The sequence below is a fragment of the Polypterus senegalus genome, chromosome 13, assembly GCF_016835505.1.
Source record: "Polypterus senegalus isolate Bchr_013 chromosome 13, ASM1683550v1, whole genome shotgun sequence".
Classification (NCBI taxonomy): Eukaryota; Metazoa; Chordata; class Cladistia; order Polypteriformes; family Polypteridae; genus Polypterus; species Polypterus senegalus.
Genome location: NC_053166.1, coordinates 142,417,792 through 142,439,150, shown reverse-complemented (window position 1 = coordinate 142,439,150; position 21,359 = coordinate 142,417,792). Strand labels below are relative to the sequence as shown.

Sequence of the window (21,359 nt, the reverse complement as noted above, 5' to 3'; positions counted from 1 at the left end):
GTTAAATGCTGTTTAAAAATTCCACTTCCAAAGTTTCTATGGCTACCACAACTGTTATCAACTCTCTGCCATCCAGTGTATCTGAATCTGAATTACAGGGAGCTTGTAGTTTGCCAAAACAAGTCTTTGTGGTGAGTTTTGATTGTTGTACTTAAGTTTAAATGAAAACCATTTATTTTCATAAAGAAACAGTCCAGAAAGTGTAAACTAATTTATTATAAGTGAACTGTACTCACACCTGAATTTTTTTTTTTTAATGGAGGTCACGCCTGCATTCTTGAATCTGATTCACTCTCTGGCTTTGACTTAATGAATCCCTTGAGGATAGATACTTTGATATTACAGACAGCATCTGGGGGTATGAGATGCCATCTGAAAACAAAGTAGATGCTGTTTCATGCATTATTTATTGTACAGGAGGCACTTAAAGAAACTGTACTTCCCAGTAATGTCTGTTTATTTTCAAATGTTGTACATGTGCATTTTGTCTGGTACTGATGGTTACATAAAAGGAACTGCCAAGCACACTACACACATGCTGTAGGTTATATCTGGAGTATATTGGATGTTGTGTGTTGGGGGTTTTTATTTATTTGTTTTACTCTTTCTTGGAGACTGTAGCTCTGCTAGCTGCAATATAAACATGTATGGTATCTTAATGAATAAGTCTGCAGCTGTTAAATTTGCTCCAAAAACCTGTCAGATATGCTGATTGGACCTCATTTGAGTTGAAAGTCTGCATTGAGATATATAGATATAAAGGGAGGTACATAAAGGTTTTTATTAAATCACCCAAATCTTATGAGAATATAACAGCATTGCAGGCAAAGTTAGCACTTCCTGTGATGTAATTTTGCTGCTAGGCCAGCTTGGCTTAAACCATGTAAGGTTTTTTTGTTTGAGCCTTGTGTAGATGCCACATGGGCTGGATGGGCATCCTGGCCAGAAGAAAACCCGGAAGGAAGGACCAAAAGGGTGGATGGACAGCCCATTAAAAAGAGAAGATATCGCTGGGGGTTTTTTATTCCCCCAGCACACTAGATGGCAGCAGCCCTGGTTATCGGTGCCCCGTGGGAAGTCAGCAGGGCATGCCGGGAAATTTAGTCCAGAAAGGGCAGCCCTGCTGGGGTCATGGGGTGCCGCAAGAGGGCGCTGTAGGGAAACGAGCTCCCTACTGTGATGAGGGACTTTGATCGGGCAATCGCCCTGGCACCGGAAGTACTCCCGGGCCTATAATAAAAGGGACTGCACTCCTTTATCCAGACAAGTCAGATCTGGGAGGTAAGAGAGGCAACACTTGACTGGAGGAGGGCAGTGTGGTGGTGTGAGAGAGCGTGCTCTTGGGAAGAGAGAAAACCTGTTTGTGCTTTTGTACTGTGTTGGAGGTATTTGTTGTTCATAAACAACCTTCATTTAAACCTAAGACACTGATTCTGTGTTTGTGTCGGGGTTTGGGCTTGCTGATGCCCAGGTATCCATCACTCTTGCAATTTAACTAGTGCATCATGAAGTAGTGGAGTAACATTTTGCTACTAGTCTGATTCCTGGCCCCCACAACTTAGCATTGATTTTGAAATGGGTGTTTTCATGATGTGCTTGCTTGCAAGCCAAGATGTGAGCACCTTGCTTTTTGATGAGCGAGAAATCGAAATTTTTAATCTTTCGCATTTGAATAAATGCTAACTGGTACCTTCTTAATACAAGGGATTAGTAAACTTTCTTTGGTTATATCTGTGGAGTTTACTAATACATAATACTAATAAAAATCCTTTTGCTATGCAAGGTGTTATTAAACAAATACCTTTTAACATTTCAGTCCCCAAATAGTAAAACTTGATAGAAATCATGGTCTAATGATGCATTACTGTCATCCTGAAAATGGGATAATTAACCATTACCTTCATTAAACTATGAAATTTAAGGGTGGTTGTATTTTGACCTCTGGCCTGATTACAAGTAAAAGGTATTTGGCTAGGTAAAGTAAAGCAACAAACCAAAGGAAAAGTATACTGCACCTTCTACCTGGAAATTATTTGTGAGTTTAAGTATCAAAACATGGTTTCCAACTTTATTTTAGTTGGAAATGTGACCTCATAGCTTGGCAAAAGGTTCATACCAAGCAGACCAGTTCAAACCACCTTGATTAACTAGGTCAAGCTCTAAAATAATTTTTAAGTTTTACAATGCAACACAACAATCAGTGTTTTATCTGTACCTACTTCATTGGACAAACATCATTTATAAATGTGGTACTTAAAAGTGTGTATTGTATCAAATCTAGATCATTTGGTTAATTGGAAGTTCAGTAAATTATAACATTAAAAAAATAAAAAGTTAGGTATGATGGCCATTTCCATTGGTAAGAATGTCTGTTTTTTTTTTTTTTGTTTGTTTTTTTTCTTTGTTTTTTTCTTCTTGTCCCCAAGTGTAGCATTATATGCTAGAGACCCTTGAACTACAAATGAGGAAGGCACTCTAGATGTCTTGCTGCAAGGCTTATTTTAATGTTAACGCATTTTCTGTTGCCAAACCTTATATGTAATAATAAAAAGCAGGCCTTCTTTGTTAGCAATCTGCCTGTAGGCCACAAGCAGTTGTACAATACTGCACTGGCAGATGTGCTTCGTTTGAAGCTTGTGCTAATTGCATTTGGATTGTATGAGTGATTTCCCTCCTGTTTGCCTGCCAACAAAGGCTCATCTGAAAAAGTGTTTAGACAACAATCATAGATGTTGTCAAACACAAGTATACCCACTACACCCTTTTGGGGTGTGTGACCTGTGCCCTTCTCAGCATAATGAGAACACAAGTTTGACAAATTTAATGGCAAACATTCAGTCCAAGATCTGATCGCAAAGAAGGATTTGTAAATTTAGATCTTGAAGTTAGAAATTCACCTTCCCAGAGTGTATGCCATTAATATAACTTAGAAAATGTACCAGTTCAATGATATGTACCCTTTTAATTCTGCTAATTAACCTGGATGTAATAAATTTTTTCTAATTACCTTTTAAACCAGTAGGTTCTAATTTATCTTCTACTGTACTTATTAAAAGGATTTTGAAAATCTAAATTAATGTTATGCTTTTTCTTTTGACAACTACTGCAGTATCCAGCTTAGTCTTATAGATGAGTTAATGAATGGGGTTGATTCTGTCAAACCAATGTTGGCTTTTACTTTGGTATACCATTGTCATATGGGTAATTTAGCTATTATACTTTTCCATGGAATAGAAGTAAGGTGTATTGATAGATATTTTATTAATCCCCAAGGGGAAATTCACATACTCTGGCAGAAGCATACTGATAAAAACAATATTAAACGATCATTAACGATCTCCTCAGTCTGTCAGTGGAGCAGGACGGTGACAGCAGTCTGTCGCTGAAGCTGCTCCTCTGTCTGGAGATGATCCTGTTCAGTGGATGCAGTGGATTCTCCATGATTGACAGGAGCCTGCTCAGCGCCTGTCGCTCCACCACAGATGTCAAACTGTCCAGCTTCATGCCTACAATAGAGCCTGCCTTCCTCACCAGTTTGTCCAGGTGTGAGGCGTTCCTCTTCTTTATGCTGCTTCCCCAATACACCACCGCATAGAAGCGGGAGCTCGCCACAACCATCTGATAGAACATCTGCGCATATTATTGCAGATGTTGAAGGATGGCAGCCTTCTAAGGAAGTATAGTTAGCTCTGTCCTCTCTTGCACAGAGCATCAGTATTGGCAGTCCAGTCCAATTTATCATTTAGCAGCACTCCCAGGTATTTATAGGTCTGCACCCTCTCCACACAGTCACCTCTGATCACAGGGTCCATGAAGGGCCTGGGCCTCCTAAAATCCACCACCCGCTCGTTGGTTTTGGTGTTCAGGTCTAGGTGGTTTGAGTCGCACCATTTAACAAAGTCCTTGATTAGGTTCTTCCCCCTGCCCATTTCTGATGCAGCCCGCGATAGCAATTGCGTCAGCGAACTTTTGCACGTGACTGGACTCAAGAGTTGTATTGGAAGTCCAATGTATATAGGCTGAACATGAATTATCAGGATCCATTTTGTCTCCCTTCTTGTAGAATGCAGCCACAAATGTATTTGTTGACTACTGTAGATAACTGGTGGTGTGCAAGGCGAGAGGGTTTTTTTTTTTATATAGCTCTCTCTCTCTATGTATATGTATGTGTATGTGTGTGTGTGTGTGTGTGTGTGTGTATATACTCAGCAAAAAAAGAAACGTCCTCTGACTTTCAACTGTTTTTACTTTCAGTAAACTTAATGTAAATATTTGTATGAACACTAAAAGAGTCAACACCATAAGACATAAACTATGTTTCACAATGTGTCCCTGAATGAAGGGAGGCTCAAAATCAAAAGTACTAGTCAGTATCTGGTGTGGCCACCAGCTGCTTGAAGTACTGCAGTGCATCTCCTCCTCATGGACTGGACCAGATTTGTCAGTTCTTGCTGTAAGATGTTACCCCACTCTTCCACCAAGGCACCTGCAAGTTCCTGGACATTTCTGGGGGGAATGGCCCTAGCCCTCACCCTGCGATCCAACAGGTCCCAGACGTGCTCAATGGGATTGAGATCCGGGCTCTTCCACTGTGAGGATGATCAGCTGTCCTTCCTGTCTCCCTGTAGCGCTATCTTAGGCGTCTCACAGTGCGGACATGGCAATTTATTGCCCTAGCCACATCAGCAGTCCTCCTGCCTCCCTGCAGCATGCCTAATGCACGTTCACGCAGATGAGCAGGGACCCTGGGCATCTTTCTTTGGGTGTTTTTCACAGTCGGTAGACAAGTCTCTTTAGTGTCCTGCATTTTTAGAACTGTGACCTTAAATGCCCACTTTCTGTAAGCTGTTAAGGTCTTAACGACCATTCCTGAGGTGCATGTTAATTATTTATGGTTAATTGAACATGCATGGAAAACATTGTTTAAACCCTTTACAATGAAGATCTGTAAAGTTATTTGGATTTTTAAAACATTATTGTTGAAATACACAGTCCTGGACAAAGGGACGTTTCTTTTTTTGGTCTTCTGGAAGGTTCTCCTCTCTCCATAGAGGACCTCTGGAGCTCTGACAGAGTGACCATCGGGTTCTTGGTCACCTCCTTGACTAAGACCCTTCTGCCCCGATCGCTCAGTTTAGATGGCCGGCCAGCTTTAGGAAGAAAGGTGTCCTGGTGGTTTCGAACTTCTTCCACTTACGGATGATGGAGGCCACTGTGCTCATTGGGACCTTCAAAGCAGCAGACATTTTTCTGTAACCTTCCCCAGATTTGTGCCTCAAGCCAAACCTGACTTGTAGGTCTACAGACAATTCCTTTGACTTCATACTTGGTTTGTGCTCTGACATGAACTGTCAACTGTGGGACCTTATATAGACAGGTGTGTGCCCTTCCAAATCATGTCCGATCAACTGAATTTACCACAGGTGGACTCCAATTAAGCTGCAGAAACATCTCAAGGATGATCGGGGGAAACAGGATGCACCGAAGCTCAATTTTGAGCTTCATGGCAAAGGCTGTGAATACTGATTTCTCAGTTTTTTTTTATTTTTAATAAATTTGCAAAAACCTCAAATACACTTTTTTCACATTGTCATTATGGGGTGTTGTGTGTAGAATTCTGAGGAAAAAAATGAATTTAATCCATTTTGGAATAAGGCTGTAACATAAAATGTGGAAAAAGTGATGCGCTGTGAATACTTTCCAGATGCACTGTACATCTATATCTCTCTCGTACATGCAGACAATCCTACAGTGTAGCACAGAATTTTCAACTACAGAACTTGAGCAAAATCCAGAGGTGCTGTTGTGAAGTAAACCCATGCACCTAATTTGCACTTCCCTGGCTTCTCTTTAGAAATATGTAATTCTTGTTTTCTTAACAAGATGATGCTACAGTTGGCTGGTGTTAAGTGCAATAAGTTGTCATGTGGTGTAATTTAAAAATAATTACATAATGATCTTTGCACAAATTCAAATACAGAGCACTGTAAATGTGCAAAAAATAAAGTTAAATGAAGAGTTTTGTAGCAGATTGACAAAAATGTAATATTTCTTTACTTCTCACCATGTGTTTGGTGAGACGAGGAATAAAATACATCTAACCAGGAGAGACATCCCTTCTCTGTTCTCTGGCAATTTGTGCCATTTTTAGACACTTCATCACAGAGTTCGTAGAGGAAAGTGATTTTTTAAAATTGAAATGGGATACCAAAATATAGTCTCCCCAAGTTGTTAATTTTCTGTATCATGACTGTGTAATTGCTAATTTAGGTGTCTGTTGCTGGAGTATTTTTGAATAAATAATACTCTAATCAGGTAGCTAATCCCTCGGTTCCTCCCTTTCTGTACTCTTTACGCTGTTCAGCATGTGCTTTTATTTTTTAGTTTTGTTTGGCTTTTGCTTCTGGCTCATATACTGTACTGGTGCTCTTATAAATGTTATCCCAGAGGACAGAAAAGGTCCCAGCAGGTTTAAAAGCTTGTTTTCTTAAACAGCAGGTGACACAAAGCATTAGGAAAAGCAGAAGTTGTCAATAGTTGGCCTGCCTGCTAGTGTGTATGGTGTGTGGTGTGTTTTTTTTTGGTTTTTTTTAATTGCAGTGTGTACATCTGAAACTTTCACATTTTCTGTGAGGTATGTGTTTTTTGTTTTGTTTTGTTTTTTCTTCTGTGTATTCCAGTTTTCCTCTAAGGCAAATTGCAGTTGTAAAATGGCACATTCTGTCTGTAATTGAGCCATACAATTAACTGGTGTAACCCTGTTAAGGGTTTATTTCTTGCCTTGTGCTCAGTTCTGCTGGAACAGGCTTTTGTCCCCAAGTAAAACTGAATTGGTATAGGTAAGCTTCACAATGCTATATTCTTCATATTAAAAACTAAAATTTCTATCAACCTTGCAAATTTAAGAATTTCCTTAAATGATGGGTTGCATATCGTCCTACTTTGTAACCAGAAAAGCCACTCTTGATCAGGTGTATGTTTTTAAATTTTCATATTTTCAGTGTCCTTTATGGATTTTTCTCCATTGTGATGAACCTATTTGCCCAAATCCATGAAACACCTGTTACTTTAAATGCCAACATGGAAGATGTGTTGGTGAGACCATCAGGGTGCTGTCCTTCAGATGAGGCATCGAACCGAGGTTTTGACTATCTGTGGTCATCATAAAAGATCCCTGTACATCTTTCAAAAAGAAAAGTGTGTAACCTGATGTACTGTGTCCTGACTAAATTGCCCACCACAGCCTTGTCTATGTAGGCCCCTAATCATCCTCTGTCCCTTATTGGCCAACAATCTCTCCCCCTTCATTACATAATGTGTGGGGAGTGTACTTTTGCAAAGATGGCTGCCATTGCATCTTCCAGATGAATGTTTCACATTGGTGGTGATTTAAATTGGCATCCCACCATCACATAAATAACTTATGGTAGTTAAGTAAAGGTGTTGTCTTCTTCTGCTTCAAAAATATTAATGCTGTGAGGATAAACACAGCCTCTTCATGAGCTTTAATTTGATAAGTGGGATAGAAAATTACTTGGTGGATGAATACTTCAATCCTTAAGTTGGGTTAATGTAAATACACATGCATTTCATTTTATATACTATGTATTTATAGTGATAACTGTCTCATGGAGCTTTACAAATTAAAGATACATATTTACTAATCGTGTATACAGATTAAATGACTTGCTACAGTGCATCACACTTCAGTACCATTTTGTTAAGTTTAGTTTCAAAGTGTAACTTGATCACTTTAACCAAGTTAACTTTAGGAAAACACCATTACCTCTCCCTTTTTTTTTTTTTTTTTAAGTCACTAATGTGGTGGAACCTATTAACATAGGAGCAAAATGCTGATTTGGAAGAAAAGGGAAAAAAAAAAAAGGTTTTTAATTTAGTCAAAAAATCTTGGCTGGGATTGGCTCCAGCGGACCCCCGTGACCCTATTCGGATTCAGCGGGTTAGAAAATGGATGGATGGATCTAAACTAAATTTTGACTTTTATAGTACTGGGTTTTCTGTGCGTCACCATGCAGTCATTTTGTATGTATACCTCCCACAAAGGCATCTGTTTATCCTCCAGCTACTAATATTCAGTGTAGGCCCTTTTAAACAGAGGGCAGCTTCTCCTTTAGCATCCAGGCATGTAGAATGGGCACATTCAAAGCTTTATAATAGTGTGTGTATATAATGAACCTTTTTGGGGGGTGGTTGGTTGAAAGTTTTTTGTATTGTTTGCTTAAAGAAGATTTTCCTTAACTCTAGGAATCCTGTCGGAAATGCCACATACAATGGAAAGATCATACCGATCTGACGTGTGCTGAGGTTGCAGAGAAAGATGAAATCCGAATAAGAGTTGCCTTGTAAGTTTGTTTTACTGACTTTTCAGCATGGGGTGAGCAGAAACATACTTTTCCTGATGAAAAGAACTTTAATGTTTGCACTTTGTTTTTTGCTTGGCGGTTTTCTTATGATTAGTTGGTGTGCAGGTTTTACTTTAACCAATTAGATTTATATATCAGTAGAACATGTGCTTTAATTACTACAATTTCTTTGTTTAGTAAAGACACCTAAACACTGCTTTGTAAACCAAGAAAGGAAAAATCTTAATGAGGCCACATATTAAGAATAAGCCTTCAGAAGTAAATTTAGTTAATCTGATGTGCAAATGTTCTATGAATTGGTTTGAGCCCGCATCCACAATTCTGTACCCTTTCCATGTTAAGTGTTGTACAGGATGGGGAGGTAGGATACAGCTGGTTGTCGCAGCATCCTCTTCCAGTCTCTGAGGACTTATAACACATCCTTTTGTTACCAGACTGAAGTTCCTCATTCTAACAGGAACTATTTAATGCTAAAATGAAGGGATTCCTACTGCTTTGTCTTGTTCTGAAAATGCATCTGAATGAGAAATCCCCCCTCATCCTTGAAATGCATATCTGTGTGTGCCATTTTATGCAAGCTACATCTTTATAAAGAACTGTAAATATTTATTTAGCATTAAACTGGATTGTTTCAGTTTATAAGGTCCAAATACACTCTGGCCAAAAAGTGGCACCCAGCTGTCATTTTTAGATAGCTAGGACTTTGTTAGTCCCGAAGTAGAAATTTTTGGCTTTTTACAAAAATATACATACATACCAGAATGACTAAAAAGGAAAATTTTAATTACATTTATATGGTGCTTATGCATCTTTAATGACCACAGAGAGCTGGGACCTGTTTTATATCTCATCAGAAGGACAGCGCCACATTTACAGCACAGTGGCCTCGCCACTGCACTGGGGCATTGGGTTCTGCACGCAAACTAAGAGTAAGCACCCCCTAATGGCCTGACCAACATCTTTTAGAAGCAACCCTAGCAAGTACTGGATGGGTCCAAACATCCTTAAGAAAGGAAACTTCTGACTTGACCATCCCAGTTTCAGTGAAGCATTATGCAGGCATGTTGCAGTTGGTATAAACGAGCCCCAGTAGCATTTCTTCACACACACACATTTGTCAAATGATTTGTTGGTTAATAGTCCTCAGTGTTCATGTGTCATGCCGAGGATAGGCAGCATTGTTCATAATGCCACTCAGTTTTGCATTAATTTTTTCCTTTTCTACTACGACCTCCAGGGGGTCCAGAGTGCATCACGTAACTGAGCCTTCTCTTTTAATTACTGTGATTCAGTGGGCCGATTCTGAGATAATGTTACAGGCCCCGCACACCACTAGCGCACAGGCCATTACAGAGTTGTAGATTATGTGAAAGATTTTCTAAATATCTTCGGCTGGGGCCAGGGTTCAGTCAGATATTTTAGGGCTAATACTACGATCACAGATATTAAAAATGTATTTATTTATTATCCTGGTTTTCCAGTTAAAGTGTAGACTAGAAGGTAATGTTAATATTAACAACTTTTTTTTCATTGAACATCAATTAAAATTAAGTACTTGAGTAAAAGGTTCTTCATTATAAGTATGACAGTCTCTGTATTTTTAAGACTATCTGTTCCTCTTCTAGTTCAGAATATGAGATGCTGTACTAAACTACTCTGCTTGCTCCCTCTGTGTTCACCCTCTTACACAATGTCAGTGTTAAAGGATAAAACAAATAGTTCTGAACTTTTGAAAGCAGCTTCTTTTAATTTCACGGGAAGACTGATCTGTCTGTAGCATTTTAGGCCAAACCTTTTATATTTAGCTGGCCAACATATATTTGTCTGCCTTGCCCCTTCATCCACAGGATGGCTCATCAAATTTCCATTTTCCATCTACCAGTCTGCCTTCTTTAATGTCAAAATCAATATTTTGATCTTCTCTCACCTAGCTCCCCTAATTTTGCATTCCGTCTTCCATTAGAAGTCCTGTGATACTTTTTCTGTAATGAATTGGTCGCTCATTTAGGCAAAGTATGGAAAGCAAAGCCTGAAAGACATTTGGAGTGGAAAAACTGCCAATTTTTACTGGCAATAAATCAGAGCATCACTAGCCTTGTCAATGAATTTGTCCTTTTCGAACAGTGGTTCTCAACCAAGGGGGCTGTGACCCACTAGTGGACCCCAGGGAACTAATGGGGATGGCACTGCAAGAAGACTGAAAATAGAAAGTAGTAAAAATAATTGAATCCCTAAAAAAATAAACTATAGCAGGGGTGTCAAACATACCTAAAAGCAGACTGTTTCATTGATGTTGAAAGCCTAGAATACACTGGAAGCAATGATTGTCAGTTTTCTCAAAGATCATCTTCAAAGTGTATTTCATGTATAGATTGTATCTGGTTTTAGTTTAGCTGGATTACGTCTAGTGATGATCAGATCAATTGGCTGCTGATTGAATTCAGCCCGACTTTTCACTAAAAAGAGACTTGATCTGTAAAAAGGACTACCACAAAAAACAATATTTTCAACCTGTGCCTTTCTAAGATTTACAGTAATTTAGTTGATGTGCTCCTTTATGCTCGTATTACAGTAGTTAAGCCAGTGCAAGGGTTTTTTTTTTTTTTTTAATAAGCTTTTGCAGCAAACTTCTAGCAGTGTAAAGAAAGAACAGCAAGTGGAAGCTTATTTTTATCCGTGAACAAGAGGCAATTGGTATAATTAGACTTTGTTAAAGAATGACGAGTAATAAAAATGATTACATCTTGCCTGAAGAAGGGGCCTGAGTTGCCTCGAAAGCTTGCATATTGTAATCTTTTTAGTTAGCCAATAAAAGGTGTCCTTTTGCTTGGCTTTTCTCTAGAGTAATAAACAGAAAAAGTAATCTTAGAAATTGTTCTGTGCAACAAGACAAGTGGTCCGAAAAGCTTCTTTAAGAAATTCAGACCTTTTATTTTGTCATTTTAAATTAAGACAGACACTGTTTTTTGAGTTTGGACAGTGAGCTTGTTCAAATTGCTGCAGCTTTACACTTTTAACTGGAAAAAGAAAAATTAGAAGTTGCTGCTTGGTAAACAATTTTTTTTTTTTTTTAAAGATTTGTACTGTGTATTTGTTGCTGTTGTACAGTATACGTTTTGGTAAGAATCAAGTATTACATAATTAAAATTCATATTTTATAATTACACCTGTAGAATTATGAATTTCTAGTTCATACACTGAATTAAAACACATCTGTATAAGTAATATAAAATGTATATTTTAACAGCAAAAAGCTGTAGTGCAATTAAAACGTATAAGTACATGCAGATTTACATATAAGCAGTGTTTTAATTGCCAATATCAATTAATTGACTGTGTTAGAATATATATTTTTGTTGCAGAAATGGTGAAAACTACTGTTTTTAATTAAGGTTTAATAAAGGTTGAAAACAACTGCTTTAGAAGATCTGTAGCACACAATCTGAGTCTTCCTGCATTATACCTTCTTCACCCAATGCCACTCAGTACCTATTTCATTTAGTGCCATGTCACACAGTAGATTAAATTGCCACCAGTGGGCGTTTTTCATGATCTGGACCGAAAAACTCCTTTGTTGTGCTTTTGTTACTTTTGTGTCTCTTGTTCCGTGCAGCTGTTTTCATACAAGCAAGACCGCCACATGTTTGTGTCAACACAGCACATATGAGGTCCCATTTAAAAGGGTGAAATATCAAACTTAAAGTAATTCCATCTAAAGAAAACAAGTTGAGATAAATGTAAAGCAAACTCAATCACATTAGTGAATCCCCTAGGAAACTAGACCTTCTGTCCTATCATATTCATACAGATTCAACTGGTATGATATAAGACATGGGTGTCAAACTCTGATCCTGGAGTGCAGCAATCTACTGCACATTTTCATTTCAACTACTTTCTTAAATGAATACTTTTAAGTGTTAGTGAAATACACTTTTTCCCTTAATTTTAATTGACTTTCTAAAATTCACAAAACTTAATTGTTACCAACCAAATACGGTGTAAAATGAGCCATTAGATGACTAGCTAACATTATCATTCAAGTAATATCTGCATCAATAAAATACACAAAAAGTGAAAAAGGTCTCAAATATCAATCTATTAGGTCTACAAAATTTTGGATGGTACAATCCGAAGAAAAGAAAATCAACATTTTTGGAAATATTGGCGTTCGGATAAGCGATAGAATTAAATAACAACACGTTTCATTAACAGAATTTGGTTTCTAATTAAAAAAACTGGTTAAAGTAAAAATGGTGGCCTACCTGGACCACTGTACAGCACCTCTGATTTTGCTAGTCATCTGATTGCAGTGTTTGTTTGGCTGCTGGTAACAGGAAAACATAATTGAGAATTCCTAATCATGAAAAGCAAGTCCATTAAAATTAAGGCAAAAGAAACATTCAGTTAGTGACAGTAATTTGCTACTAATGTGGAAAGTGGCTAGAAACAAAATCTGCAGTCACTACATTCTTCCAGGATCTGGTACCCCAGTGTAAGGTATAAATGATAATAGAATTTTTATAATTCTAAATTTTTTACCTTTTTGATTAGTACCTGTTTAAACAGCTGAAGCAGTTTCTGTAAACCTGGATAACCAACTGAATAGTTCAACCATCTTTTGGAGGACATTTTTTGTTTGTTTGTTTTGGAAATAGCATGTATTTTCTGCAATTGTTAATGGTGTTTTCAGCTTTATTCCTTTTCTTTGTACAGTGAAGAGAAGATGACTGCTGCCAGAGTGAGAAAGTGCCATAGTTGTGGTACAAGCCTTGTCAAATCAGAGGGATGCAATCGAATGTCCTGCCGCTGTGGTGCCCATATGTGTTATATCTGTCGAGCCCCAATAAATGGCTACAATCACTTTTGTCAACATGCACGAACTCCTGGAGCACCGTGCCGAATCTGTTCAAAGTGTTCTCTTTGGTCAGATCCTACAGTAAGTCATTCAGAGTCTCTTCATTTTTGTGTTAGTGTGATGTTTTGCATCATTCCCCCATACAAAGGGTTGGGACTATAGCCTACCAAACTGCATTGATACAAAAGTAGATTTACTTTTTGATAATCTGATGAATAACTTCCTAATATCATATGATCTATTTATAAAAGGAAATCAATCACAAATGATTGTCCAATGGCCTCCATTTCACATAATTCTCAGTAGTGGTTTCAATACCTTTTTGTTTTTGTTGTTCAGTTATCAAATATATAGTTTTGGGTTTCTTTTTTTTTTCCCCTCTCAATTCTGGTCTACTTGTCACGTTTACAGTGGTGGTGGTGGGGTGTGTGTGTGTCTTTTTTTCTTTTTAAATCCTTATTCTTTCTGAATTGTTCATCTTACTTGCTCAAACACTGAATAGATTTCCTAGGCATTCCACACAATCTCATATCTCACCATCAATGTGTGAAATTAATATACAGTGGAACCTCGAGATTGTTTTGCAAGACAAGCTAAATTTTTTAATTAATTTTGACTTGATAAAACAAGCGATGTCTTGCAATACAAGTAGTATGGATACACTTTGTCTACTGAGCGTCATGTGATTATAACTGAGCTGATGGTTCTTCTCTCTCATGCGTGTCTGTCTCTCTCTCTCTCTCTCTCTCTCTCTCTTGAGGGCAATCATCTCCTATTCTCCGTCTGCATGTCCGCGCAAATTTTGGATACGCTTATACGGCGAACTGCTACAGCGAAACAATGAAATCACAAGCGCACAAACGCGTAGATCCTCACGCTACGGGAGAGCAAGGAACACTGAGTGAGCTGACGGGCTGGCAGCATCAGCTTGGGTGAATCCCCGAGTCGAGGTGGATCAGGAAACACGTCACGCATACCCACAGCCTGGCTTGTGGCTCTTTACGCGAGAGCACTCACTCACTGACTCATCACTAATTCTTCAACTTCCCGTGTAGGTAGAATGCTGAAATTTGGCAGGCTCATTCCTTACAGCTTCCTTACAAAAGTTGGGCAGGTTTCATTTCGAAATTCTACGCCTAATGGTCATAACTGGAAGCTATTTTTCTCCATATACTGTAATGGAGTTGAGCTCGAAAGCTGTGGGGTGCGGAGTTTCGTGCGACATCACGCCTCCCACGTAATCACATGAACTGACTGTCAACGCAGTACATGGAAAACCAGGAAGAGCTCCAATAAGCGCTGAAGAAAACATGCATTATATAATTCAGAAGGCAGCGAAACAATAAGAAGCGAGCGAGTGGCATATACAACCATATTCATGAGTGTTGCTACTTCGGAAACCAAGCATGGTGTAAACCTAAAGTTTAAATTAAGTTCATAGACATGCTGCCGCTGGCGTTTGTCATGCCCACGAGTAATGCGGGATACAAGTTTAATGAGAGGACGCAGGATATAAACGAGAGTTTTGATCACTTTGTAACTAAGTTAAAATTGCAGGTGAAGGGCTGTGCTTATGCAAATTTTGAGAGATTGTGTTTGTGGGGGATTGACAGTTAAGGCGGGTGGGGGAGTCGCGTCATCATCTCCGCTCCCATTCACCTCATTTAGCTCTGAACTGAGCTCCGCGGCTAACGCAGTCTTACGGAAGTGACTTTGTGACGCTGCTACCAAATACTGACAGAAAAATCCACAAGTTAATACACACGCTGTCTCTAGAGTTTCTCCACACTGAATCCTCCAGGCACTATTTACAAAAGGTTACAATGACAATCGTGTTACGTTATTTTTAAAATGTTTCCTTTTCTTAGCACAAGCACTGCTGAGAAGCTTCGATGCATGTGCTCCATAACGCGTTAAAAAATAATGCATTTAATCACACTTTCAATTCCAAGCAAAGGGGAACTTCTGTCAATGCATGATTTCCTGGTACACCGATTACATTGATCAGCTCTTCCCGATTCATTTTACCCTCGCACCCCCTTGGTTTGAGAAGAAGTATGAAAAAATATGAGGTTAACACAGAAAAACAGATCACCAATTGAAGCTTTATGAATAATTGATTCGCCATTAATAATTGTTTTGGTAAAGCCATACTCGGTGTAATCCTTCCATTTTATAAATTTTCCGCCACTAGCCATGATTAAATGAACGTAAAAAAGTAAGAGCGAAGCAAGGGTGACTTATTCAGGCAGGCAGTCGACAGCTCATTAGCTCCAATTTGGATATAAGTAGGTTCTATTTAGTTGCCAGAAATATCTTTGGTAGGAATGGAAGTTGAATTTACTCTTTAAATTTCTATGGTAAAGAAAAAGTTATGCAATGATGACTACATTTAACTATATAAAGTCAAAACTTGTACCGTAGATCCCGGAATACAGGCCGACCCGGTATATTAGCCGAACCCCTTCTCTACCTACTAAATTACATGTATTTGCTGATGACCAGTATTTAAGCCGACCCCCTTCTCCAAGCAAAATTTTCTAAATTTCCTTAAGTGTCTCTTCGGGTATATTTATAATGTTTATTGGCGAGAATTTGAGACTGCCGGCATTTTTGATATATAATACAATGTGCATAATTTACCAAAACACCAATAATATTTCTAATGTACTAACCAAAAAGTTATAAAAAGTGCCTAGCCTACTTCGATTAAGGTAGGAGCATGGCGGCACGCATGGTCGCAGCGGCTCAGGGCTCTCCTTTTCAGTGCACTTTTTTGTTGTTGTCTTTTTTTTTTTTTTGTCTTTGTTTGTGCACGATCGGTTTGGCGAACATCCGCTACACCATTCAGAACCTTATAGACATCGGTGTCCAGAGCCAGACATCTGTTTCGAGTGTTTTTCATCACACGCACAACATCCCAGACAACATAGCGAGACCAGCGGGCTCTCCGTGGATTGTTGTCGGGTCTAGGAGACAACACAGACAGAGGAGGGAAAGAAAGCAGAAGCGGGGCCGCAGATCTGGCGTTATGCTAAAGCTAAAAAACAACCATACAAGCCCTATACAGAACTTTTTTCTGCACTGAAGGAGCTGCTTTTAATCTCATTATAGATACGTATAGTGACAATAAAAGGCATTCTATTCTAGAAACAATTTCATACTGTACTCACCATTTAATTTGACATCTTTGGGCTGCAGTAAGGGAGGAGATATTTCCACACAATGTCCATCTTCGTTTCGATTGTGATCGCTTACTTTTACCTTCTTCCTTCCTTAGCAATTATGTGTCTTGCTTGCATGGTCTTAATGAATTATATATATATATATATATATATATATATATATATATATATATATATATATATATATATATATATATATATATATATATATATATATATATATATAATAATATATATAGGTAAATCGCTGCAATGACGGAAATTACATCCACAAACACATGTATCTGGGCTCCAACTGACGCTCTCGGTTGTTTGTTTACAATCGCGCAAACGGATACACGTGACCGCATCCGTTTTGTAACGCAAGATGTTGATCGTAAATCAAAACAAAAAATTTCATTTAAAACTTCCCGATAATTTATTATAAATTTTATTAATAAAATCAACAACTAAAACACTTTAAATTAAATAAAGAATTTATTCAAAAAGTACCGGCATGCAAAGTTACTTCATCTGAAAGATGGCTCTGTGGTTTCGTCATTATTTACTTCCATATTCATCGGCAAAACCGGCATTGCGCTGGAAATCTTGAATCTGAAACGATACTCTTTGTATAAACCGACCCCCAAACTCCAAGCCAAAAATCTAGGACGAAATTCTCGGCTTATATAACGGGATCTACGGTATATATAAAGTCATTCCCGAATATACAGTGGTGTGAAAAACTATTTGCCCCCTTCCTGATTTCTTGTTCTTTTGCATGTTTGTCACACAAAATGTTTCTGATCATCAAACACATTTAACCATTAGTCAAATATAACACAAGTAAACACAAAATGCAGTTTTTAAATGATGGTTTTTATTATTTAGGGAGAAAAAAAATCCAAACCTACATGGCCCTGTGTGAAAAAGTAATTGCCCCTTGTTAAAATAACCTAACTGTGGTGTATCACACCTGAGTTCAATTTCCGTAGCCACCCCCAGGCCTGATTACTGCCACACCTGTTTCAATCAAGAAATCACTTAAATAGGAGCTGCCTGACACAGAGAAGTAGACCAAAAGCACCTCAAAAGCTAGACATCATGCCAAGATCCAAAGAAATTCAGGAACAAATGAGAACAGAAGTAATTGAGATCTATCAGTCTGGTAAAGGTTATAAAGCCATTTCTAAAGCTTTGGGACTCCAGCGAACCACAGTGAGAGCCATTATCCACAAATGGCAAAAACATGGAACAGTGGTGAACCTTCCCAGGAGTGGCCGGCCGACCAAAATTACCCCAAGAGCACAGAGACGACTCATCCGAGAGGTCACAAAAGACCCCAGGACAACGTCTAAAGAACTGCAGGCCTCACTTGCCTCAATTAAGGTCAGTGTTCACAACTCCACCATAAGAAAGAGAAGGGGTAAAAACGGCCTGCATGGCAGATTTCCAAGACTCAAACCACTGTTAAGCAAAAGAACATTAGGGCTCGTCTCAATTTTGCTAAGAAACATCTCAATGATTGCCAAGACTTTTGGGAAAATACCTTGTGGACTGATGAGACAAAAGTTGAACTTTTGGAAGGCAAATGTCCCGTTACATCTGGCGTAAAAGGAACACAGCATTTCAGAAAAAGAACATCATACCAACAGTAAAATATGGTGGTGGTAGTGTGATGGTCTGGGGTTGTTTTGCTGCTTCAGGACCTGGAAGGTTTGCTGTGATAGATGGAACCATGAATTCTACTGTCTACCAAAAAATCCTGAAGGAGAATGTCCGGCCATCTGTTCATCAGCTCAAGCTGAAGCGATCTTGGGTGCTGCAACAGGACAATGACCCAAAACACACCAGCAAATCCACCTCTGAATGGCTGAAGAAAAACAAAATGAAGACTTTGGAGTGGCCTAGTCAAAGTCCTGACCTGAATCCAATTGAGATGCTATGGCATGACCTTAAAAAGGCGGTTCATGCTAGAAAACCCTCAAATAAAGCTGAATTACAACAATTTTGCAAAGATGAGTGGGCCAAAATTCCTCCAGAGCGCTTTTAAAGACTCATTGCAAGTTATCGCAAACGCTTGATTGCAGTTATTGCTGCTAAGGGTGGCCCAACCAGTTATTAGGTTCAGGGGGCAATTACTTTTTCACACAGGGCCATGTAGGTTTGGATTTTTTTCTCCCTAAATAATAAAAACCATCATTTAAAAACTGCATTTTGTGTTTACTTGTGTTTTATATTTGACTAATGGTTAAATGTGTTTGATGATCAGAAACATTTTGTGTGACAAACATGCAAAAGAATAAGAAATCGGGAAGGGGGCAAATAGTTTTTCACACCATTGTATATAAAGTCAAAACTTGGTTAAATAAAGTCACTGTTGGAATAAATAAAGTCAAAACTTGAATATATAAAGTCATTCCCAAATATATAAAGTCAAAACCTGAGTATATAAAGACGGTGTTGTAATATTTCGGAATATATAAAGTAAGCGTTGGAATATATAAAGTCCGTTCTGGCCAATCCCAGCCAACACTGGGCGCAAGGCAGGAACCAATCCTGGGCAGGGCACATGCATCATTTTCAAAACATTAACCGAACAGTGTTTTTTTATTTATTTTTCTGAATACGTTTTTGTTCACTTAGTTCAGTTTAGAGTCGTTTCAATCAATAGATTTTGACTTTCACTTTATATATTCAGGAGTGAGTTTATATACTCCGATCTTAACTTTATATAATCAGGAATGACTTTATATATACAAGTTTTGACTTTATATAGTTAAATTTTAGTCATCATTGCATAACTTTTTCTTTACCATATAAATTTAAAGACTAAATTCAACTTCCATTCCTACCAAAGATATTTCTGGCGACTAAATAGAACCTACTTCTATCCAAATTGGAGCTATTGAGCTGTCGCCTGCCTGCCTGAATAAGTCACAGAAAAATTATAAAATGGAAGGAGGATTACACGGAGTATGGCTTTATCAAAACAATTATCGATGGCGAATCGATTATTCATAAAGCTTCAATTGGTGATCTGTTTTTCTGTGTTAACCTCCTATTTTTTCATACTTCTTCTCAAACCAAGGGGATGCGAGGGTAAAATGAATCGGGAAGCGCTGATCAATGTAATCGGTGTACCAGGAAATCATGCATTGACAGAAGTTCCCCTTTGTTTGTAATGCAAAGTGTGTGTATGTATGTATGTATGTATGTATGTATGTATCTAGCAAAATACCCATGCTTCGCAGCGGAGAAGTAGTGTGTTAAAGAAGTTATGAAAAAGAAAAGGAAACATTTAAAAATAACGTAACATGATTGTCAATGTAATTGTTTTGTGACTTATGAGTGTTGCTGTCATCAAGGATTTGATTATCATTATTTCTTTCAATCAGGTTCGTATTTGGAGGATGTGTTGTGTTCAAGTTCTATTCCGTGTTTGTCAACCATTGTAAAGATAACAGGTTTTATTCATCGAAGTGTTCACGACCCAAATCGGTACTCGTGAATCTAAGATGTTTAACAGGCATTCCCGGTATTAAGTTGTGGATTTGACTGCGAATATTTAGCGGCAGCGTGTCTATGAACTTAATTTAAACTTAAGCTTTACACATTGCTTTCCTATTGATATGTCTACAAAGGCTTGTTCAGATTCAGAGGGTTGTTCCTTTCTTACTGCATTAATAAACAGCTAGTCTTCCTCTTTATCTGAGACATCACACACTGCATGCACGGGTTTACCTTTCCCAGTCCTGCAAACTTTAGCGAAGTGGTTCAATTTACCACATTTTTTTACACTGTCTTCCTTTAGCTGGACATTGACTTTTTCTACCGTGTGCTTTGTTTCCGCAGTACCTGCACTTATGAATATGCGTAACATGCTTCATATTCTTTTGCTGCCTTCTCAATTGTGTAATGCATTTTTTGTTTGCTTTCTGTGTGCGTACCGCGTTCACAGTCAGTTCACGTGAGCCGCTCGCAGTACGTGCATCGAAGGTTCTCAGCTGTGGTTGTGCTATCTCGTGCAATCTTGCGATGTCAACGGCTTTATTTAATGTTAGCTCAGACCCGGCACTTAAAAGTTTCTCTCCCACTTTTGCGGAGTTTGTGCCAAGCACTATTCTATCCCTGACCATCTCATCTTCGTTTGCATAAGTACAGTCCTTCACCAGCAATTTTAACTCCGTTACAAAATGATCAAAAGTCTTGTTTATACCCTGCGTCTTCTCATTAAACTTGTATCTCGCAAATATCGTATTCGTCGTAGGCATGACAAATGCCAGCGGCAGCCTGTCTATGAACTTAATTAAAACTTAAGGTTTACACCGTGATTTGTTTCCGCAGTAGCTGCACTTATGAATATGATTGTATGCGTCACTCGCTTCATATTCTTTTGCTGCCTTCTCAATTGTGTAATGCATTTTTTGTTCAGCGCTCTTTGGAGCTCTTGCTTGTTTTCTGCGTACTGCGTTCACAGTCCGTTCATGTGAGCCGCTCGGAGTACATCCATCGAAGGTTCTCCACTGTGCTTGTGCTATCTCGTGCTATCTTGCGATGTCCACGGCTTTATTTAATTTGGCTAAGACCTGGCACTTAAAAGTTTCTCTTGCTCTTTCGCTAAGTTTGTGCCAAACACTAGTCTCCATGACAATCTCATCTTCGTTTGCATAAGCACAGTCCTTCACCTGCGAATATTTAGCGGCAGCATATCTATTGGCTTGCTGCTGACAGACGGCCTTATATGGGCAGGCTCTCAATTACGTGGGAGGCGTGACAATGAGGAATGCAACTCCGCCTCACACGGCGACCAAGCTGCAGGCTATGGCCGTATATATGTACGCAAGTAGGTTCCAGTTATGACCGTTGCACGTAGAATTTCGAAATGAAACCAGCCTAACTTTTGTAAGTAAGCTGTAAGGAATGAGCCTGCCAAATTTCAGTCTTCTACCTACA

At 38.6% G+C, this 21,359-nt stretch overlaps 1 protein-coding gene across 3 annotated transcripts in view; it reads left to right on the top strand.

Moving 5' to 3' along the window:
• rnf216 (ring finger protein 216) overlaps positions 1-21,359 on the top strand; it is a 65,357-nt gene that overhangs the window by 37,378 nt on the left and 6,620 nt on the right. For all 3 annotated transcript variants that reach the window (XM_039774065.1, XM_039774061.1, XM_039774064.1), the window contains 2 exons: positions 8,266-8,363; positions 13,098-13,320. In XM_039774065.1, coding sequence (XP_039629999.1) covers positions 8,266-8,363; positions 13,098-13,320 — 321 coding nt within the window. The remainder of the gene's footprint in view (positions 1-8,265; positions 8,364-13,097; positions 13,321-21,359) is intronic.